The sequence below is a fragment of the Ostrinia furnacalis genome, unplaced genomic scaffold (assembly GCF_004193835.3).
Source record: "Ostrinia furnacalis isolate ACB-3 unplaced genomic scaffold, ASM419383v2 OfSCF6002, whole genome shotgun sequence".
NCBI lineage: Eukaryota > Metazoa > Arthropoda > Insecta > Lepidoptera > Crambidae > Ostrinia > Ostrinia furnacalis.
Genome location: NW_021136241.1, coordinates 33946 through 55605, shown reverse-complemented (window position 1 = coordinate 55605; position 21660 = coordinate 33946). Strand labels below are relative to the sequence as shown.

The following is a 21660-nucleotide window of genomic DNA, read 5'->3' as shown; positions in this document are numbered from 1 at the left end:
TTCCACATCGCATGGTTGGTAGCGGCCTGCATCCAGCGCCTTCCTGCTACCTGTATCACCTATGTTGGTAACGTCAAATAATGAAAGATTTTCTTACCTTACTCCGAGGGTAGACGCTCAGCACGTCAGCCCACCACCGGGCCTCCTCCCGGCAGGTGCCCTTGACGAAGGTGACCCTCTCCGGAGCCGTGATGGCCAGGCTGTGCGCGTGGCCGGTAACTCCGTCCGCCTCGCTCACTTCTAAGACGGTCGTCATGTCCACACTGGCTTGGGGCACTGTGTCTGGCTGTGGAAGAAAATTGAGGGTTAGAAAATTTGAAGATACAAAAACAGTGAGAAGATAGGGCTAAGGTTATGGTAGTTGAGGGAGATATGACCTTCACTGGTTGGGTTTTTAGTGGCGGTCAAGCTGTAGATCCTGGCTACACAGGAGTTACAGCGGTGGAAACGAGAGGTGGGAATAGTCCCGTAGTTGAGGGAGAAACTAGGGTCAAAGGACTAATCTTCCCACCTTTCATTCCCACTACTATAACTACTCTATTGTCGTAACTGTGTTCATGAGTAATGGTAGTAAGGCGAGGGGACAGGGAAAGCTGGGCTTTCCTCTGGATCCGAAAACTTCACCGCAAACTGAACCTCCGTTGCCTCTCCTGTGCACAACATGGTAGCTAGGAGACGGTTAGACATCGTCTATGCGTGAAGTAGTAATGGAAGGTGAGTAGAATCCTAGATTTTCCTTTTTTGAAGATCCTTACAGTACCTAAAGATATATTGTAAAGTTCAAGTGCGTAATCATATTTTAACATTCCAATAGGATTATAAATAATATGGCACTAACTTTTTAATAAATCGAACAAATTACATTTCCCCGCAAGTTAAATCGCCGTTAACGGCCACAACACTGATAAAGGCGCTCCTATCTTGATACTTAGTCTAACTGGTGGGAACTGATAAATGAGGGTGTTAATGTGGACCAGCTCCTGGTCTGGCCAGCCCCAAGGCGCCTGACAGCAGCATCTGTCATCATGACCACATGACGCCGCTTAGTTTCTCAACGTCGCCGCAGAGGGCGCTAGTAGATAACTGCGCGCGCGCAGCCCGCACTATCTCAAGCAGACGGTAGCCATTATTCAGCTGTTCATTAAGCTACTAAACAGCTTGTCTTTAATGACAAGATTTTTCTCAATAATGGAATTACATTAGCATTTTTAAAGCTATGATGTGCGGTTAAAAGGTCTATAAATTTATATTGTTGGAGCAATTGCAACGGAATACAAAACGAAGATTTTATAAATTATTGATTTCATTTTATTCTTAATATCTAAGCATCTACTTTAAAATGCAAGAGGCGATTATGAAGTGTGATTAATAATAATGAAAACCTTTACAAAGGTATGAGGTAAATGTTTAAAAAAATGCATTTATAATTTTGTACTTTGGACTTTCATAAAGTTTGGGATCTCATTTCTTGGAGCTCCTTTGACGTCATGGATTCCGAAGCTGATTCAGAATGACTTATTAGATTACTAACCGTATTTTATAACTTTGTTTCTTATTATCCTTATGTTACGATTTGGAATACATTATGTGACTATTGCGCAATATTTTTAAATGCTAATATGAGTAAGAGAAGACTCAAGTAAGTGATAGTGAAAAACCATAATTTTGAGACGAATCAGGTTGCATTATGTGCATATACACAGGTTCTATTCATAAGTGCCCTTTACAGTCCACTGCTGGACTATGAGCCTCCTCCACTATGGTGGAGGGATTTGCCATAATCTCCACGCTTGGCAGGCGGGTTGGAGATCGCTGTTGATGATGATTCATAAGTGGCATGAATGAATTAAATATAGCCCAGACGTATAGCATATTATGTTGAAACCTGATTGTAATCGCTTGAAGATATCAAGATTCTACGATGTTTAAACGAAAAAAGTTCAATACATCGTAAGCTTTTATGTAGTAAGTATTTAAGATTTATTAAGACTGTTAATTTATCATTCTGCATCTAAAATCTAATGAAGTCCACGGCCAATAGTGCCTCATCCATGTCGGCATTGAAATTATTACTATTAATCCTATAAACGTTTCGTCCATCGTATCAATAACAGCAAATATCGAAGCACGGGGACAAGCGTGGAGCCCACAGTTGGTCTTAATTGCGATTTATAGGGCTTTAACGTCGGCACAATATTGTTTATCGGAGCATCGGACCGAAGCTTGGGATGTGCCCATGATGAACAAAAGAAAAAGATTGACAATAGCTGGATAAATTGCTAAAAAGAAAAAAAAAACACAAAAACTGTTCTAATACTGTACTTACTTGAAAATCGTCAAATGATAAAAGACTAATAAAAAGATTAACACCCGTATTAATAATAATAATAAATCTTTGGACAATTTCACACAGCGCCAGCTAGCCCCAAAGTAAGCAACTTAATGCTTGTGTTATGGGTGCTAGCTTAACGGATATACTACTTATATACTTTTTTTTTAATACATACATCTTATACATAGTCACACCCAGACCCGTCACAGAAATTAAAATTCATCATTTAAATTTCTGCCCGGCCGGGAATAGAACCCGGGACCTCTCGGCATAGTAATCCGTTCTGAACCACTACACCAAACGGCCGACAATTTATTAACAAACGATGCTTGCTTAAGTGAACGCAAAGCGTTGAAAGCTCTGTGATTGGTTCGTGTTTCACCCTGTGCGTCAACGAGCACTTTGAGACCTCACACACAGTCGTTCGTGTTTCACCCTGTGCGTCAACGAGCACTTTGAGACCTCACACACAGTCACACTCACAGTAATGTTTCTGAATACGGGCTTACCTAAGTATTGCTCATCAAAAGATCGCCAAGAGAGATTGAATTGATAGTCTACTCTTTATTGTGATTAAACAGATAGGTACATGGGTGACAGACAGATAGCCATCTTTATTATTTATGAGGAGTATCGTATCTATATTATTATGTATAAAAGAACAAGTTGTAATAGTCACTTTATCTCCTAATAAAGACACAAGCGAATTCAGAACCTCCTCCTTTTGACAGAGACACAATAATTGCACACATATTTGACACTAGCTTTCCGCCCGCGGCTTCGCCCGCGTGGAATTTTGTCTGTCACAGAAAAACTTTATCGCGCGCGTCCCTGTTTCAAAAACCGTGATAAAAACTATCCTATGTAATGATGTATTCTAGCAAATAAATTATTGAATTTGAATTTATGTCCTTTCCCGGGACTAAAACTATCTCTATACCAAATTTCATCAAAATCGGTTCAGTGGTTTAAGCGTGAAAGTGAGACAGACAGACAAACAGAGTTACTTTCGCATTTATAATATTAGTATAGATAGTATAGATTGCATTTTTCTGGAGACTAAAATTTGACGATCTTCAGTTCTTATATGTGATATTATAATTTTGCACTAAAGAGGAAAGTTTTATGACGCACTTAGAGTTTGACTAATGTTAGAGACGTGTCACTTGACCACTGCCCGCTCTTACTGTAAACACAGCCTTGGCCGCAGTCCAGTTCCACGGGGCCTGTAATTTGACGTTTATCGTCATTCTAGAGCTATGCAAATGTATACTTGCAACCTGTAACCTGGAACACCACAATTATGTTCTGTTATTTGAGCTGTTTTGACGATGGGTTGGTGGAGAAATGACACTTCTCATCCGTGTCGTTCGTTCGATTCTCACTAACTTTTCTCGAATTCATACACCTAAATGCCTTCAAAGTAAGAGCTATATCTTGCAAACTTTACACAGAAGGTATTTATAAAGATTTCAGATCACTCCAGAAATAAAAAAAAAACTAAGTCTGAGTTACAACTTTAACCGAAACTATATCGATAACCGGCGTTTTTTGTATGGAGTTTGATAGATTTTTGACGTTTCTTAAAGTTAAAGTAAGATGGATGGTTGAACCCAGCCTATGGAAACGGGAAGAGAACACCATAAAAATAAAATTATTGAATTTCTTTGTTTAGGCTGTTTATTATGGTGCCTCAAGCTCTCTACATAGCAATTAAACAGCATGTGTAATAATCTTATTACTTCTATAAATATAACGCAACGATTGGTAAAATAGTGCCTACTTATTAGTTATGATGACTGATTAGTCCTGCCCACCCGGTCACATGACAGTGTCCACAGATAAAGCACGCCGACCCACGGTGGGCTGATATTAGAGCTTCATAGACTTAGCGTCGCTCAAAAATCAAGCGCCGAATTTTGAAAAAATAAATATGCCAATGTGTTCCTTTACCAAAAAGGAATATTTTATGTTATGTAACGTTTCTTGATAAAGTTATTATTTAATAAGTTATTGACAAATTCCTTTTTTTTTGTATGGAGNAGGTGTAAGTGTGCCGCAGCGATGCAAAAAAGCAGAGAGCTCAGTGTAGACACTGCTCTAAAAATGAGCAGAACACTGATTTTCAGCTCTTGCTTGAAAAAAAGAAGGAAGATACACGAGAATAGTAGAGAATATGGTGGTAAAAATGTCGCATAATAAAAACATTCTCTTGTCAGTGCGTGCATAGACCACAGCTGGGGCGGTAACGAGGAGAACGCGTTGGTGCGCATTGACAGCATCCTGATGGCAAAGTATCCTGCTGCATGTTGCGCCAGCGCAGCGCTGAGGGTGGCCCGGCCGCCATCGCCTCTAAGGTCCAGTACGTTTGGTGCACAGAAAGCAGTTCTTAAAGTAAATCCATGTACTCACTGCGTCAGCTGGCATATTTCTTCAGGCAGATCAGTGATGCGATTGTCACTGATGTCCAGATGCGTCAGTGTGTGCATAGACCACACCTGGGGCGGCAGCGAGGAGAGTGCGTTGGTGCGCATTGACAGTACCCTAATGGCAAAATCTCCTGCTGCATGTTGCGCCAGCGCAGCGCTGAGGGTGGCCCGGCCGCCATGGCCTCTAAGGTCCAGTACTTTTGGTGCACAGAAAGCAGTTCTTAAAGTAAGTCAATATACTCACTGCGTCAGCTGGCATATCTCTTCAGGCAGATCAGTGATGCGGTTGTCACTGATGTCCAGATGCATCAGTGCGTGCATGGACCACAGCTGTGATGGTAACGAGGAGAGCGCGTTGGTGCGCATTGACAGCACCATGATGGCAAAGTCTCCTGCTGCGTGTTGCGCCAGCGCAGCGCCGAGGGTGGCCCGGCCACCAACGCCGCTGAGGTCCAGTACATTTGGTGCACAGAAAGCAGTTCTTAAAGTAAGTCAATGTACTCACTGCGTCAGCTGGCATATCTCTTCAGGCAGATCAGTGATGCGATTGTCACTGATGTCCAGATGCGTCAGTGCGTGCATAGACCACAGCTGGGGCGGCAGCGAGGAAAGCGCGTTGGTGCGCATTGACAGCACCCTGATGGCAAAGTCTCCTGCTGCGTGTTGCGCCAGCGCAGCGCCGAGGGTGGCCCGGCCGCCACCGCCGCTGAGGTCCAGTACATTTGGTGGTTGTGAGCTTTGGGTTGCCTGTAAGAAAATTGCCGATATAACAATATTCCATCTTCAAGTTTTTAAATTAATTTACTCTTTGCTGTAATAAAGTGTGCCTACCTATGTTCCAATTAATATTGTATTTTAAAACTTTTTTTCTGCTTATCACAAAAGTACCTTTTGAAACTTTTAAGAAAGGTCAAGGACAAATAAAACTTCACACACTTCTCCATCAATCGAAAGTGTATTCACGTATTGCCATGTGCGTTCATAATATGCGCTTGTTCATAACATACAGGGTATGATTATCATTCATTCATTACGTCGCTCATTCAATTATGTTGTGGTGAAAAGGAAAATGCTTTGTGCACTCCTTTTTACGAAGAACATAATAATCGATAAAAGTAGTTAAATAATTGATAACTATTCTCTATCTAAATTGACGCGTGAAGCGATAAGTTAAATAATTATTTTGAAAGATTCGAATTCTCTTGCATTTTTAGCCTTCTTGCTCCTCTTTACATGGCTGTCTATAAATCACCATCATCATCATTTAGGGAGAGTGAGGCTGTATCAAGACTCAAGAGCTCAAAATTAAGGTCAAAAAATAAAGTCTATCTACGTCGTCTCTCAACATAATGAAATTCCGTGAGTAGCCCGGCAAATAATCTGGGGCACGAGATTCCCTATTCATACCATGCATTCACAAACGTTGAGTGGTTAGTTTAAAAAAGTATTACACTATTTACTGGGACAATAGCACATGCTCGTAATCTTTTCATGGTTCTCATTACAAATGTTACGCAATTAAATAGCGTATTGTATGCATCTAAACGTAAACATGTCATGATACCACTACCTATTTACGCATTGTAAAGTTTGGTGGTGGAAATTAATTTGGTTTGTTTATTATTCTGGTCCCACAAGATACCTGAATTAAACACCTTATGACCAAAAAATATTAAAAGTAATATCTTTATTAGAGGTTGATACTTATTGAATTTATATTTTGCGTTCGAGATTAATAATGAAAATACTATATATTACTTAGATAAAAGATAAAATGAACACTCTAGCTAGAGTGCAATGGGAGAGAGAGTACCGCAAAAGAAAAGAAAAGATAAAATAATCTCTATAAAATCATTCTAATTTTAGTGCCCTAAAATTCTAACACTTAATATAGCAATGTTATATGATTTGTAATCTTTGTAAACATCTTTGTGGTTTTTTGACTAAACCTACTGATTGGACTGTGGCACGCGATTGTCTGAGACTACGGTAAATTTTATGCCCCTATTTCATTGAAAAACAACGCAAGCGAATCACCGGTCTCAAAGGATGGTAATATTATTGCAGGTTTGTTGTTTGAATGTAAATATACTTTATGGTGTGGAGAATAAATAGTACCAGACATCGTCGAGTGATAGTGTGACTTTTCTTCTGGGGTTGAATAATTGAGCAATAGTATTTTTCATTAACGATCTTTAAAAAGTAGGAAATAAAATGTAACGATATCACCATAAAAACATTCACTGAAACATACCACAATATTATATTTATCCTTCAAAAGCACATTAGGTTCCAAGCTATCCAAAAAATCTTCACTTGCATCCTGACTAAACACGTCCAAACTATCCGCTTCTTCATCATCCATGTTCACTGTATTCCTTTCCACCATCACTGACACTGCACTAGTCACTGTGGATTTCTTACATCAGGTGACATATCAAAGGTAAGAAAGCTGGCTGTTTCGGTGCGTAACCACGGGGCCGACGAACTGCGATCAGCATTGTTATTATTCCCAAACACAGGGACCTGTCTGCGTCTTCAATATTCCGGTCACAAGTGTCGTGGCTTGCACAAATGGCATTATCTAAACGTCCTTGATAGACTCTGTAGAAGTCACGATTGTAGATGATGAAGTTGTTTGCTAGCTTTCTGATTTATTCACATTTTTCGTGTTCTACAGCTTTGAAAATAACGTTTTGCATGTTTATAAGAGTGCTGCCGATTCGAGTGACTTTTCACTAATGCGAGTGATGACTGCAGTGCCTGTCTCCGCCCCGCTATCCACGGCGCCCGCGCACTTGGACATCTCGACCGTGACATTTCTTCAGGGTGATGCGCACAATTTCTAATTAACACACTTTTTCATACGATAATCGTTTTTTGGTAGAGTCTAATAGAATAGCTCCTTAATCATCTACATTAGATCATAAATGTATCTTTCTCAATTGCAACCAAAATGAACATTATTGCTTGTAATTAACAATGCTTCTTACAATTATTAGAAGACTTTTCTGTCAGTTATTTCTCATTAATTGTAGATTAGAAACGGCAGAAAATAATCTTCATTTAATGCACTTTTACAGTGTGAAATGTACTAATGATTCGACTAGGTGTAAACATCAAGATGCGATTGTAAAAATTCTGATAAAATCTAAAGACGAATTTTAATTTCTAAATCAATTGGAGCTATTTTATGCGTTGGACCAATAAACTGTGAGATAATAACGATTGCCCCAAATCGCTGTTAAACTAATGAAATTTTTATGAAAGTAACGATGAATCTATAGACTTTGTGACCGAAATATTTAGCAATTTCTCATATGATTAAAGTTTCACTTTTCACTGTTAGACAGCCCTATCTGAATGGCGTAAAATTGCACATTGAAATGTCAAAGCTTAAACCTTCAGCAGATTTCCATCAATTTGTCGCTATTATGTTTACGGTTCGTTAGTTTAAGAAGTGTTCCGGAATCAAATCCTCAATCATATGCAGAGTTTGCACATACCGCGGAGCGCTACGATCAAACGCAGATGCACCTACAAACTAGTACCCTAGAAACTAGATCAATTGCATTATCTAAGCATTTTGAAAACGGTACAATGATATTCTTGTGATAACATGCATTCTACGTAATCATTCTCTACACTCTACATGCTAACAACAGATAACAATAGAAGGCCTTACCTCCTTCAACCAGCAGAACCACATGTTTCTTTCCCAAGCAGCGTTGAATCCAAGGAATATGTGATTCAGAGCAGCATCTCCAAGCGTGTTGTTGCCTAGGCAACGGGGTTTCACGCACAGCACAAGTTTTTGAGCTTTCGGAGGGCAAAGCTCGATACTTCCACCGCTTAACTCCAACATCTCCCACGAAGAGCCTGAAATTGTTAGAATACCAAGTAAGCACAAAATCTCATTTGTATGTAAATATATTTATTTATGGAGATTCTACATTATCCAAAATATAAAAACTCTACATACCATAAGAATGTAATCGAGAACCGATTACATGGGCTGGCCTTGGTTTCCATTGCGGGAAGACGTGTCCTTTCAAAATGTGAATGGTCCCAGATCTCAAGACACCACCGGAGCGATCGGCCGGGCCGGCACACCATTGCAGAGAATGCCGAAGTTCAGGGTCGACTGCCAATCTCTGTCTTCTAGCTTCGGAGCTCCAGCCGTAAGTCACTAAGAAATGCTCCTGAATCCTTAGAGGATATTCATCTTGTTCCAGTCGTCTCGATTTTTCTCCACCGATCTGAAGCCACAGGGTCAGTTCTTCTCCAAGTCCCAGTTTCTTATTGACTTCTTCGACGGTGGTGTTGAGGGAGACCTTGACGAGTTTGCTTGGAGCGTCAACAGCGAAGGGTTGGAGGCCGTCAAAAACGCGTATCCATCCGTATTCGTTTGGGTTTCTCGGTTTGAAACCGCGCGTGGATGAGAGCCGGCGTAGCGATTTGCGGCGGGCGTGGGGCGATGAGGCGTGCAAGCCGTCGTCGCAGACCATGGCGGCAGATGGTCGCGGGGACGGAGGCCGGCGCCGCAATGCCCGCGCGCCGGACCCGCGCCCGCGCTGCATTACAATTGGGTCGGAAAAGTGGTGGGGGTGGGAAACATGTTGCTCGGTCAATCGGGAACACGGTGGAATACAAATTGTCTCCGATAATGACATGTAAGGTTATTTTACACATCCGTTTCGGGATGCACGTTTTGGTGAAGAATACATTTTGCAAAAGGAATAAAGCAAATTATAAAATAAAATGTCTATTAACTTAACGTTCATAACTAGATTAGTCCAGTCATTATAGTAAGTTCACCTCGGAATTCGAGATACCCAGCTGTAAGTCTGTAAATACTTGTATATTGACACCCTAAAAGTTGTCTCAAACCTACATATCAATATTGTAGAATACAAAATATTGATAATAGTTAAATACAAATAGCAAAAAATCCATAGGAAATGAGATATTTCCAAAAAAAGCGCAAAAAAACGATTTTTGTGACCTTTGACCTTAAAATTTAATAGTTGCTTACACCCTACCATATGTAGGTTTTGAGACAACTTTTAATTTAGGGTGTCAATATACAAGTATTTACAGGCTTACAGCTGGGTATCTCGAATTCCGAGATTCTTACCTAATTTAAGCTTAAATGACTGGACTAGATATGTATTTTTGCAAAAGTCTTCATTTCTATTTTATCACAGCTATCATTTTAGCACATCTAGGCTACCCCTTTGATTTTCAATCACATTTGGAGAAATTTAGAAAAAAAAAACAAACAAAAAATAATAGAGGTGATTCAACATAACTGACTTTAACTTCATTTGAAATAATGGTAGCCCACGCATAAATAGGGCAAGGAGTACCAGACATGGTTCCGCGCCAGCAAGCACCCCACCTGCTGACTCACCTGCCGCGTCCGTGCTGTTCACCCTCGACGACGTAAACAAAGTACAGACGACGGCACATCCAACTAAACACAGTGGCATCTTACGTAGTTCTAATAAGTGTGACTTTGCAATAAAATGTATCTAGACTGACGTGCTGTCGATTGTACAATGCTCACCTCATAAGTCCCACGCTGGTTGTAGCAAACCTGTAGCTTTATTGTCCTATTTACGGAAGGATGTGCTAAGTAGATGACGATTCCCAAAACATGATTTCACAGGGCGACTCTCATAAGAAAGTTCTCGCACTCGACGCACACGCCATAGTCAACTCTTCGTTCCATTTTTCGCCAATGTAGAGCGAATTATTTCAAGGAAAATCTGCGATATTTTTCGCTCGGATTCCTTATAAGTAACTTAAACTTATCACGTATCTGTCTGTCTCAGTATTTATTTATCTCCGTTATCAACTTGCGAAGTATCTGTCTGCTAATCTCACCATCTCACCACACACATAGTTCTTTTTCTGTACAGAATACCTAGCATTCCCTGCGTTCTTAGATCACAGATCAGCCGTACAAAAACAGTCTATATACGGAATCCATACTGATTCAGCGCTCTCTACAAGTTTAACAAGTTTAACAGAGACGAATTGATTCAATCATCATTTTATTTCTTAATACTCATAGTTAACTGCATATCAAACATTTTTATTGTTTTATGATGGTTTTGATTTATGTGCATATTAGAACTGGGCTTACATGCTGCTAAACCACGCAATTTGTCTTCAATATTAATAATTCATATAAGATTTGAAATATTTTAATAGGGAAAGTTAATATTACTTTCATTAATATCAAATGTCTCATAAATAGAGTCGCTCATAAATTAGTTATTATTATTATTAACTATTTTAGATGAATTCTTTAAAAACATGATTTCACTATGTCTCGTTTTAAACAACTTACTTACTTTTTTTTTCAATTTAGAGAAAGTTAAACAAAACGATGATCATTTTTAATCAATTTATTTCCAAGGGTAATTCTTATGTATCCTGTTATTTCCGCACAGACAAGTCGCGTTGCAGAATCCTTGAGGGCATACGTCAGCTAGCCCGACCAGTTCCTCGCAGTTGGAGTAAAAGTCACGGTGGAAACATGGGTTGGTGCAGAGTTTGTCAGCTACGCAGCTTTGTGGGCAGTCCTGGCATGGCATACCTGCTTTGTACGGGAACTCGGGAGTGGGTATAATGTTGCCACTGAAAAATATATGAACTGATAACGTTGACGTCAAAGAGTTGAAAAAATCGAATGTCTCCGATTCAAATTGGCCATAAATAAATCTTATTAGACACAAGTAGACATCTATTATATACAACTCAATCGAGTCATTGATCATTGATCAAAAAGTAAAACTAGCCTATGTATTAGGTAATGTAAGATCTAAACGAAAGAAAAATCTTTTGATGTTCATTTCCCTAGCTAGAGAAGTAAAAACTAAACTAAGTGCGTATTAACGCACATAATTTATATTTTAGTAGGTCAAAATTAGATAACTGAATTAACTAATTTATGCAAATTAAATGATCAAGTTACGTGATAATTTATTTTATTTGACTTGACAATGGTGCGTGAAATTTTTAACGTTGGCACGTGGGAAATAGTAGTTGCATTGATGATTTCAACCACATCTGCTTGTAGCTTCAAACTAGGCGCTACATAGGTCGATCTTAGTAACGCATTAGTTACACAATTTTTAAAATAAAAAGAAAGATACAAAGGTGTACAATGTACATTGTAAGCAAAAAGGTGCAAAATTTTGTCATTTGCTACGAAGTGATAGATAAAATCTTGAATAGTTGACCAAAGTTTCAAAAAGTGAAAGCTTTGTTTAATCATAAAACTGATTTAATTGTTAACTAACTGAAACAGTAAATATACGAGATGGTAAACGAATATTGGCAACTTCGGAACTTGATTTGAACACAACGTGATTTTATAAGTTTAAAAAGAAAAATATACTCACTGTGGACAATAGTGACAAACGTAGTTGTAAAACTGTCCCCATGGTCCCCCTGCACAATGCGCTATGCCGCAGCCCAGTTTATGGCTTGTGGCCCACACCATCTGTGTGTAGTGCCCTACAGCCTTCAGGTCGCGTATTGGCAACCCATACGTGAAGTTCTGATATTCGAGAAACCAGCTCTTGAGGGCGAAGAACCTAAAAATGTAAAACAGATTTGTAAAAACGCAGCATTTTAAAATTCTTCCGTAAGTATCTCTGTCAGACTAATAATGATACAGGATCATTCGTCATCAGTCATATGTACGAAGTACTCGTACATATGACTGATGACGAATGATCCTATCTAGAGAGGAACTTAGGTCATGTCCCCTCACACCTAGTTTACGTTTCGCGTTAGTTAGTGTCTAAAGTAGATATTTAAATTAAACAAATGCAAGGGCATTTGTTTACATCTCAGAAGAACAACAGAAGTAACTTCATCTGTCATAGGACAAAATACCTACTATTGTCAAGAATCTTTGAATGNGAAGTTCTGGTATTCGAGGAACCAGCTCTTGAGAGCGAAGAACCTAAAAATTAAAGACAGAATTGAAAAAAATACGCAGCATTTTAAAATTCTTTCGTATTTCTGTCAGACTAATAATTATTTATTTATTTATTGCACATAATGAATACACTGTATATTGTTAGGTACTAGGTACTAACATACAAATGCACACCCGGTTGGGCACAGCAATACAAAATAACATTCGTCATCAGTCATTATATTATTACTAGAGAGGAACTTACATGTCCCCTCTTAGGTAAAGTAGGTGTTTCACGTTAGTTAGTGATAGAGTACCTAAATATTTCTTAGCAGGCAGAGGCAATAAATTAAACAAATGCAAGGGCATTTGTTTACATCTCAGAAGAACATCAGAAGTAACTTCATCTGTCATAGGATAAAATACCTACTAATTGTCAAGTTCGTAGCGTTTAAGCTTGGTGTGCCTTTAGATTGACACGACATCGTATCATCAACCATGCATTATCCTTGTTAATTATTTTTACATTTGTATAAACTTTACTGCATCATAACATAACAAAGGATTTTTTCATACGGTTAATTGTGTAATACGTTGATCACGTTTCATTATTTTGTTTTTCAAACAAGCACAATAATTGTTACTATTATTACGTTTAGAGCTTTAAGGTCACGTTAACTTGGCTTATTATATTGCTATCGGGATTGAATTGCGACATAATAACAGCCTTTATTTACATACGATGTCTATCTCACGCTTGATCAAGTCCGTTAATTTTCTTTTCAACTTGGACACATTAATGCCTTCAATTAAACTCGAGTCATATTGATAAAGTTGATCTATAGGGAAAAAAACTACCTTTTATTCTATTCACTTTTATAACCTGTGAAATCTGTAATTACTTTATCACGAATTTAAGCACTGTATTTTTAAAATCGAAACATCGTGACGAGTTCGTACTACACAGGAAATCGAGTCAAACCTGACAAAAAACAGAGAAACAGGCCGGATAATATAATTTATCTTTAGATTTATGGACTTAACTGAACCTTGGCTCATATTGACTCTTCATTGAATTTTTATTGTTCCTTTATGTTTTATTGATTGAAGCAAAAAAATATAGCTGATACACGATGAACAGTTAGGTTCAACTCCATCACAGATGTAAACATTGTGTTTTTACAATACTAAGGATGTTTCTTTTGTCAATCACCGTATTACGCGATATTAAAATTTACTTAGCTAATCTATTATTTAAATATACTGTCACAAAACCGTAGCTATTGGATAATCTGTGACCAAAGTCATTAACAACCGGGGGGCAGGTTGGGTTTATGTAGAGCCTTATGTAGAGCAACTTTCAACTTTAAAACGGATTGACCTACATAAGGTTTGAGCATTCTTCAAACGGAACGCGAATCAATTTATTTACGTGTTTGACTCAAATGAATTTATGAATAGTATACGCAAAAACTTATTAAAAATATCTTACCAAGGAGTTTTTTGGCTAGACACGAACAAATTTTGTCCACAACTGCCAAGTTGCGGGATAGTGTTCTCTCTGGCGTCGTTGTGTTTCAGAAACACGCATCTGTCCGCATATTGTTGCGCTTGCTTCGCGGCCAATGGGTGCCATGACTGCAAAATGAAAATAACTTAAGAAATAAATTTTTACTAAGTTATTCTGCGATTAAGTAAAAAGCTTGTTAATGCCTTCTAACCAAGTTGTCGCATACGCCTGTTGAATACTGATAGGATTTATAAAAATCAAATTCAAATAGTTACCTAGTCGTCTGGTAGAAAGACACCTTGAGATTCGTATAGAATTTCGAACATTACATACCTACCTAGCATCTTTATGGTCGTCTATCAAAGATTTGAAAAAACCCTGAGCTGGAAAAGCTCCGCGTCAACGTAACTTATTTGAAGCCTATCTAGCATTCGGTTAGCATTAACAAAGATGTTAAAATTAATTAAGCGTTTTTATTTAGTTTTTTTAATTAAAATAATCAAGTAAATTAAAAACTAAATAAAAAAATGAAAAACGTGGAGTTAATTAATGTTTACGGTTGAAAATTAATGTTCAGATTTTTATACTTAAATCTGCACTTTATACACGCGACCTTTTTACTGCTTAATCAGGATCAGAAAATTATTTATGATAAGGTTTAATTAAATTAAGTTTAATTACTCTTACAAGTTCCCAATTTCATTTTTCTAATATTCAAGATAGAGCAAATTACTGATTTATCTCACAGCACAGCTGAAACAGCGGGGATAGAACTATTTCTATCCCCGCTGTTTCAGCTATCCCGTATAATAGACCCGTATCGATAATTGTATTATTTCCGTATTCGAGACTCTATTTGTATTATTATTGATTTTTATCACGTCTGTGTACCGCTTTCAATCAAGCCAGCCATTTTTAATGGAATATTAAGTTACTTTTGCACATAACTATTTACCCTGCCCTGCCCAATTGATTCGGCTTGCCCAAGAAAAGCATGCGGTTTACCCGTTACTAATTAACTAGAAAGTTAATATTGTACATGTCGACAATAAGTAGTAAAATTAACTTGCAACATGTTGGCCAATGTTTAACCAAATCATTAAATCATAGGCAACTACTTTTATACAAACTGAATTATTGAAATATTATTTTATTGAGCGATAAAATAAATTTTATCGCTCAATAAAATAAGTAGAGTCATTGGACTTGTTTTCCTAAGGAGTCTCGTCGTTTCTGAATGTTTCTGAAATATGATAAAGATACAAAAATAGGTACACTCAACATCAAATAAATCGCACCTTCCGCGACGTGAACTTTAAAGATTTTCTTCTGACACAATCATGGTGCCCCAACGATATTGGTGTATACCTACCATAATTATGCGACTTGAAAAAAGACCTCACTTGGGGCTCACCTTTGGGATCAATTAGACCAATGGTATTAAACAAAATAATGATCTCACGTGTCCTCTTTAACAGATGGATAGCGATTAATTTTAACTTAACAGTTTTATAGCCATAAAAGTTTGCTCAAGCGTCCTTTCTTCTAAATACACATTTTTGGGGTAAGTAAAAACCTTTCCATTAATGAAATGAAGTTTAGAACTAGGATTTTAAATGGTGCCATTATTGGTGGGAAGTGGGGATGCATACGTTTGAAAGTGCTTGTCGCGGGAGGTGCGATTTATTCGGTGTCGAGTGTAGTTTGTTTCTTACCATCATCAACATGTTTGCTGCAGGAGGCTGGACTTTGGTTCGCAAGAAGTTATGGTAGAGCACGATTTTTCTTCGGACTATGGACCGTTTCGGATTTAAAGCGTTATCAGGAATTTTACTTGCTGGAAAAAGCTCTGAAAGAGTAATTAATTCACTTTAGCGTCGTGATCTTTTAATTTTTAAAATACAACTAATGATGGCGGGTTTGAATCCCGCTGGGGACAAAATTAAATGAGTGTCATGAATACGAGCATTTAAGTCATGGCCGTTTGTCAGTAAAGAGACTCGATAAATAATAAAATTGATGTGATAAAAGTTTGAACACTTCTTTTTTTTTCTAAATGTTTAAGAATACACTGCGCTCTATGCGGAGCAAGTAACTACCTATTTATTTAAGTTCAAGTAGGTACATTGTATTTAAGAAAACTATAATTTAAAAGTGCAAAATCTAAGATTGAATCCGAAATTATAGCAAACGAGTATTAAGCATTAGTCGAGTCACGATAAGTTAATTAAGCTACTCACGTATATTATCCCATGTTCGTGAACTCTGCAGTACTACCATCACATGGAATACTAGGACAATGAAGAACCACGTAGCACACGACATAATCAATCACTTTTTACAGTCGAAATGTTGACTGCGCAGTATATTTCCGATTTACTATACACCGAATCTAAATAAATACCTATATTTCTGTAAGTGTAAATTAGATTAAGGTTTAAAACTAAATTTTTCGCATAATGGCACGATAAAATGATTGACAGCCGTGGATTTGAAAGGCCGTTAGTATAAAATTAAATGGGGAATGAATTCATCAATCAAGACTCACCTTGCGGAATCAAAGTCCATAAAATAACGATTCGTTGGTCTTCTATTGTAATTTCAAGCGGGAAGTTTTTAGGTAGAAATATGAATTTATTTACCATAGCGTGTCTAAATTATTATTGGCTATTTTATTAAAATGTAGCTCATTGGTAGCTGCATTTTAAACTTATTTAACTAATCATATTTTATTGTAAGTAGCGAGGTAGATTTATAACATCTTACTTAAACTTTTTCAAAGAAAATTTAAAAAGTAGCAATAAACTTACCTTCAGCACTTTTGTAAAATCATTAAAATTCAGAACAGTTAACTCGACATCTCGATCTCACAATGTAGCTTTAACCATTGAACCAGACTGTGCGTGTTTGTAATTTAAGTAGCGCCAGTTCTGCGTCCCGCGACCGTCTGATTTGGACTACACGACCGGACCAATGCTCCGGCTGCCAAATGATCCTTGATATTAATTTACTTAACGTAAACAAAAAATCTCGCGAAGAAGAACTACGCGAAGAACGTACTTAAGAGTACCTTACCTTANGCTTAAATGACTGGACTACTGTGAATATGGCAAGAATGCAAAGTAACACGGTGTATAAATTGCAACTTTTTCACGCCACATTTTACCCTCTGTAAATGGCTACTACTTACTTGTGGTTAGAAACTTAGAAACATGATATCGTAATGAGATAATTACTTACCTACCGTGTTTTTCTTTCAAACTTCTCGTAAACCGTTCTGCGGCAAAAAGTCATTACTAAAAACAATGCTTACTTGACGAAGGTATTTCTTAATTACTCTAAAATAATTTTAATTGCCGCATTTTATATTCACTCACTGCGTAATGCGTACAAATAAAACTTTTAACGGACGACGCTTTTTTTATAACTTTTCACCTCTTCCCGCCATAATTTTCTTTTTTTCTCTATGGCATTTTATTTTTTATTTTCTGAAAAATAAAATTTCTTACTTTTCCAGCCAGTCCTTAATTGCTTTCTTTTCAGCCAGTTCTTCGGTTTACAGTTCTTTTTCATGAGATCACAACTCAAACCGTAATGAGCTGATTTTTTGGCGCCTGAAATGATTCAACCTAGTACCGTAGTACTTATTATTATTCTGTGCTAGTACTTAATATTAAATTTGATTGATCACGAACTGTTGATTGGTAAAACTCCATATCTGTGGCTAAAACAAATCCACTTAGGGCTTTGGACATCTATTAGGTACACGTGTGGATATAAAAATTGGTCTGTCCGGATGTAAACTTGTCCTGTTAAACCTATTTAGAATCATCAAAAAACCGGTACTTAGTTACATTTAAATACCTACGGAATACTAATGACGGAGAAAAAATCTTGAGGCCATAATAATTATAAGTGACCTTTAAATTGATGAACAGCCTCCTCTTAAAAGGAAAGTGACATAAAGATTGTAAATATCGAGCGATTACTATTAGGGACAAAAAATGCTTAATATGGTCTACAAAACACTTTAAAAATAAACGATACAAAATACTTTAGTTATGTACCTATACAATACATAAGAGTAGGCGCACACCGTTGATTTTTAGTTGGCCGATAGTTGTGCCCGATTTTAATTTGTATGAAGAATCGGCCAAATCGAATCGGCGTAGTGTGCGCACTCTCATAAATGCCCATACTGATCAACTGCCCGACTAAACTATCGGCCGACGAAAAATCAACGGTGTGCGCCTACTCTAAGTGTTTACCTACCTACCTACTTATGTAGCCGAACTACATTGTAGCGACACATTTTAAAAGATCAGTAGATTACTTTTAACCTTATGTATTACATTTTAATCATTTTCCCGTTTTAAATACCGTTAAGATTAGACCTATTGAATAATTGAGAACGAGCTCCGTTAGCTTAAATACAATAATTTTGAGAATTCAACATAACATTTTCACTTTTATCAGATGAATCTGTGTCTCTACCATTTTGTTGCCTGATAAGTAAGTTCTTTTTTAGAAGAAAGCAAAGCTAGGCGTCAATTGCCAAGCTCCATCTGTTAATTTAAAATAGGTTAGGTAGTTGGGTCTCTCTACCAACTACTTAAATGTCATTAAACAATCTCCCCGACTAGGTAATAATGGTAATAGGTACAAATGGGCTTCTAGGAGATACATTAGATCATTATCGTCACAAACTACTTAATATTGCGAATGTCAAATGCATTAAATAGCGACGGCCTATTTCAATTCAAAACATGAATCTCATATTCAGAGATGGTCAATTGACACTGACTGACTAATGTAGAGTACAGTATCGTCTTCCCAGCAAATTGGCGCCTTGGCGCTTTGCCTGTTACGTAATTACAACTGACCTATACAATTGAAGCTTAATCGATTTTTAATCAAACATGAACAATTTGAACTGAAGAAAACATTAACTACAGAATAACTCAAAGTAAGTAGCTTTAATTTTTTATTGAATAACTAGGTAAGGTAAGTATACAATAGATTCTATCTACTAATTAACTAAATAATGTCACATACATAAATCATTAGATATTATAACGTATTAATTAGTACTTAATTGGTTTCAAAACGAATAATAAAACTGAAACACAAAGCTTCAGCATTGAGTCGTAAAAGAGATAATAACAGATAACAAGCTTCAGATCCGTAGATATCGAACATAATGTGAACTCATCCTACCTTGGATACGCGATCTTGAACCGTATGTAGATTTGGCTATTACAATCTTTTTTTCCCTAAATAAGTAGTTTTAATAACCTCCTCCTTTTTTGAAGTCGGTTAAAAATTAATAAAGTCAAACTCCCTGTCCAGTTTCAAGGTCAACACCAAGGTATCTTGAGACGAGTCCCAGGAAGCATTGGACGTGTCTGGGTTTATCTCGTGAGGGAGGGGCAGCTTGAGGTAGTACTGAGATGACGTCACCGTAACGCTGGTGGTGTCCACCGCTAGGTCCACGTTTTCTTTCTTATCGCCCGGCATTTTGATCCGCACTATAAGGTTTTCGCAACTGGCTGACGAAGGGGTCTTTGGGCCTATCTGCAAAATGAAGAAATAGACGTCAGTAAAATTCTTGCCTGCTTTTACCTATGTAAAAATCTCGATACCCTCATGGTTTGGTTTCAATCAGGAATACTCTGTAAGGAGTAGTAGGTAGGACTTCGTCTGAGATGTTCAAAGTTTATGTACCTACCTACTCATTCAGATAGAGTGGGTACTTAGGCATCAATAAAAGTAAAATAACACAATCATGTGGTCAATCACGATGGTGGTTCGTAGTTTAACAGTTTGACGCTCTACAAAAAGCGACTAACAAGAAAAGATCGTCGTCACCAACGTAATCGTCTTAGGGTATAAGTACCTAGGTACCTACCTATAATTAAGGCTTAAGCAAAGTCTACGACTACTTACATAAGTTACTAATAAATTGGAAAGGTAAAGCCTACCTGAAGAAAGACATCCTCTGCGCTGACGGCTTGTTGATAATTCATTTTATATTCAGGCGTCTTTCGGTCAGTCACTCCTCCTCCGACGAAACTCAACTCCTCCGCCTCCTTCTCCTGCTGTAATTCGAACTCTTCAATGTTTTTTGGTGTGTTTTTGGCTACATCAGCGGGCGGTAGCTTTCCTCTGTTGGAAGTTATCTCGTAGTCTGTTGAGGAAAGAAACGTAATGTATCATAATCGTTACAGCAGGATATTTGTTAAGTTTTAGATAGAAAACATACACTTCAACATCAAACCAAACAAGAAAAGAATGCAGAAACTAGACAGCTAATTTAGGCGGTCCTATCGTATAAAGCGATCTCTTCCAGACATCCTTAAGATATCGAGCGTTCTTTTACCTGTAGTATTTAGGTCATTCCCTTGAAGTACCTCGGGTTCTGGTGGTCGCAGTAATTCTGCCAACTTTTCCATAGCAGCTGGTGAGAAGTCTGCCATTTTGGTTGGTAGGGTTTAGGAAATGCAATAGGTATACCTATGTATTTTACTTGAGTATCGACTCTACTTCGTTTCAAGTATTGCTGATATCAATACAATAGCGGGAGTCTACTACGGGATTGTTTTGACTGTTTGATTGATCAATATGACATTATATTCGTACATGGTAACATGTTGCTATAGTTACGGCTTACCGCAGTCGCTTACTCTTTTTGAACCGAAGCGCGATAGCGATTAGACGCCATGAACGCAATGGGTTGTACTCAGGTAGTACATTATAACTCAATGGTACTCANACGCAATGGGTTGTACTGTTGTAGGTTCAATTCCAGATTCCAGACCAGACTACACAAAATAATTATTTTTATTAAATCGGCGGAATTAAAGTCTAAGTACAATTATTTACTCTCTGGCTTATAAAAAATATCATAATTCATTATAATCATAAAATATAGTGAGAGCAGAGATGAGCAACAGCAACAGTAGAATAGTGAATATAAAAGTACCAACTTTCAATTCAATACGAAAGTGATAGGTACAGCACTGCTGTTCAGTCTATCATTGGGACCCTGCTGTCACATAACCTGATGACTTGCAAATAATGAAAAAATACCATGTCACATTACAATTTGGTTCAAGTTTGGATACCAGCCTAACTCAATTCTAAACATACTAGTTTTAACTTGAGACTATGTTTTAACTTGAGTCCAAGACTATTACTTATTCTGTGGTCCAAGCCAGTTTTTCCTTACATGTCAAATATGGTTACAGTTAACTGATTATGCTATACATGGGAATTGGGATAAATTTTAGCCCATACAAAACTGACTAATTTGGCCTAGGTAAAGCTGATAAGTTCTAAAATTACTTGGTTTGGCTGCAACCTTAACACTGAGTCCTTTAATATTAATTAATCAATCCAATCTAACTTAAATTCTAATTTGACCAGTAGGTGTTTTGTTTACAGTAGGTAT

General features: G+C 37.5%; 4 protein-coding genes across 12 annotated transcripts in view; all 4 read right to left on the bottom strand.

Annotated features, from left to right (window-relative positions):
* Positions 1 to 284, bottom strand: part of LOC114361825 (protein outspread-like) — a 56863-nt gene extending 56579 nt beyond the window's left edge. For all 6 annotated transcript variants that reach the window (XM_028317017.1, XM_028317021.1, XM_028317019.1 and 3 more), the window contains exon 1: positions 98 to 284. In XM_028317017.1, coding sequence (XP_028172818.1) covers positions 98 to 256 — 159 coding nt within the window. In that variant the 5' untranslated portion in view covers positions 257 to 284. The remainder of the gene's footprint in view (positions 1 to 97) is intronic.
* Positions 285 to 4740: 4456 nt separating this feature from the next.
* On the bottom strand, positions 4741 to 11074 carry LOC114361828 (PH domain leucine-rich repeat-containing protein phosphatase 1-like). The gene is made up of 6 exons (XM_028317025.1): positions 10331 to 11074; positions 8744 to 9335; positions 8447 to 8640; positions 5267 to 5508; positions 5006 to 5206; positions 4741 to 4945 (listed from the first exon to the last, which is right to left on the bottom strand). Exons 2-6 carry the CDS (start codon positions 9267 to 9269, stop codon positions 4741 to 4743), a joined length of 1368 nt encoding a protein of 455 aa, XP_028172826.1. The 5' UTR covers positions 9270 to 9335; positions 10331 to 11074.
* Positions 11075 to 11159: 85 nt separating this feature from the next.
* LOC114361832 (serotriflin) lies at positions 11160 to 17205 on the bottom strand. Of its 4 annotated transcripts, none has more exons than XM_028317029.1 (7): positions 17021 to 17205; positions 16451 to 16622; positions 15926 to 16059; positions 14193 to 14338; positions 12711 to 12745; positions 12177 to 12336; positions 11160 to 11409 (listed from the first exon to the last, which is right to left on the bottom strand). In XM_028317029.1, the coding sequence occupies exons 2-7, from the start codon at positions 16533 to 16535 to the stop codon at positions 11178 to 11180; spliced, it is 792 nt and encodes a 263-aa protein (XP_028172830.1). In that variant the 5' UTR covers positions 16536 to 16622; positions 17021 to 17205; the 3' UTR covers positions 11160 to 11177. The 4 variants fall into 4 exon arrangements, with proteins under 4 accessions (XP_028172830.1, XP_028172832.1, XP_028172833.1 ...); XM_028317031.1 differs by having other exon boundaries at positions 16451 to 16614; positions 17021 to 17171; XM_028317032.1 differs by having other exon boundaries at positions 16451 to 16602; positions 17021 to 17171.
* A 1987-nt stretch (positions 17206 to 19192) lies between these two features.
* Positions 19193 to 20898, bottom strand: Dnaaf6 (dynein axonemal assembly factor 6). The gene is made up of 3 exons (XM_028317026.1): positions 20590 to 20898; positions 20192 to 20397; positions 19193 to 19784 (listed from the first exon to the last, which is right to left on the bottom strand). Exons 1-3 carry the CDS (start codon positions 20684 to 20686, stop codon positions 19527 to 19529), a joined length of 561 nt encoding a protein of 186 aa, XP_028172827.1. The 5' UTR covers positions 20687 to 20898; the 3' UTR covers positions 19193 to 19526.
* Positions 20899 to 21660: the final 762 nt, after the last annotated feature.